Raw genomic sequence first — 1,171 nt, forward strand, 5'->3', positions numbered from 1 at the left:
TAAAATTCGCGATAAAAAATCACGCTAGACCAGACGAGTAAAAAATAATATTTCAGATCTTTCGTTCGCCACACGTCGTTGCCAAGAAGGCTTTTTAGTTATGCTAAGTCATTTTATATATGCTTATGTTTCGATTATGTATATATATATGTGTGTGTGTGTGTGTGTACATATATATATATATATATATATATGGAAATAACTTTATTCACTAATCTTTGTTCTTAAACAATACATTCTACACTAATGTAAACTGTGAAATCTTTATTGCAATTCTCCACCAAAAGAAACACCAACATTACTGCCAACATTTCACATGTTAGTAAACAAATGCTATATCTGTGATGACTCAACTATGCAAGTGAAACAACTGATGATTTTACTTCATCTTCCATCCCTGGATTAAGTCGAACACGAGCGAAGTCTTGAAAGACGAGGTCGTCTCCACCGTCACTCAACTGATTATCAGCGTCGACAGTGTTCTCTCGAGAGCTGTAGCACACATAATATTTAATTAAACTTAACTTCTTAAACAGAAAATAAAAACAATTTTCAACAACTTAACCGTTCTATATTTTTCTTTATACACACTGCTAAGCATAACTAAATGCATAATTCAAGTTTGTTATCTTATATGTATAAATATAAGTTTATAAAAAAGCAGTATGAAATATTACCATGCTATAACTTAAAATTTTGTGTTTCGGCCTTTTAGAGTAGCTCTACTGATATACACTGAATGGTCACAAGTAAATAGACACCTAATTTTTCGTCATTTAACTGATTTATGCTAACTAATTTGTGTTCACACAGCACTATATAAATGAAAATGGTCCGCACACTAATTATCTTGTGCTACAACATGCCTAGAACTCAAGGTTCTCTCGAATTGTCAGATTTTTGTTAGAAGAAGGATAGTTGGTCAAGCAGATGGTTGAATAAGTCAGCTGCAAATTTCGCAGAATTTGGGAATCCCGCATTCGACAGTCAACAGAATCATCGTGCAGTTCAGGAAACACGGCAAGGAATCAACTGAGCAGCGTCCGGATCGTCCTGGTCCGTCGGAGAGGACAAAAAGGGCTGTCAAGAGAAGCATCGAAATGGATCCCAGATTAACGACTGCTAAAGTGGCCAAAGTTGGTGGGATGTGCCCGAAATCTGTTCAACGGAT

At 35.5% G+C, this 1,171-nt stretch overlaps 1 protein-coding gene across 1 annotated transcript in view; it reads right to left on the reverse strand.

Annotated features, from left to right (window-relative positions):
- Positions 1-353: 353 nt before the first annotated feature.
- LOC106459953 (arrestin homolog) overlaps positions 354-1,171 on the reverse strand; it is a 21,232-nt gene continuing 20,414 nt past the window's right edge. The window contains exon 10 of the mRNA XM_022386524.1: positions 354-492. Coding sequence (XP_022242232.1) covers positions 354-492 — 139 coding nt within the window. The remainder of the gene's footprint in view (positions 493-1,171) is intronic.

This window comes from Limulus polyphemus, unplaced genomic scaffold, assembly GCF_000517525.1.
Source record: "Limulus polyphemus unplaced genomic scaffold, Limulus_polyphemus-2.1.2 Scaffold686, whole genome shotgun sequence".
Classification (NCBI taxonomy): domain Eukaryota; kingdom Metazoa; phylum Arthropoda; class Merostomata; order Xiphosura; family Limulidae; genus Limulus; species Limulus polyphemus.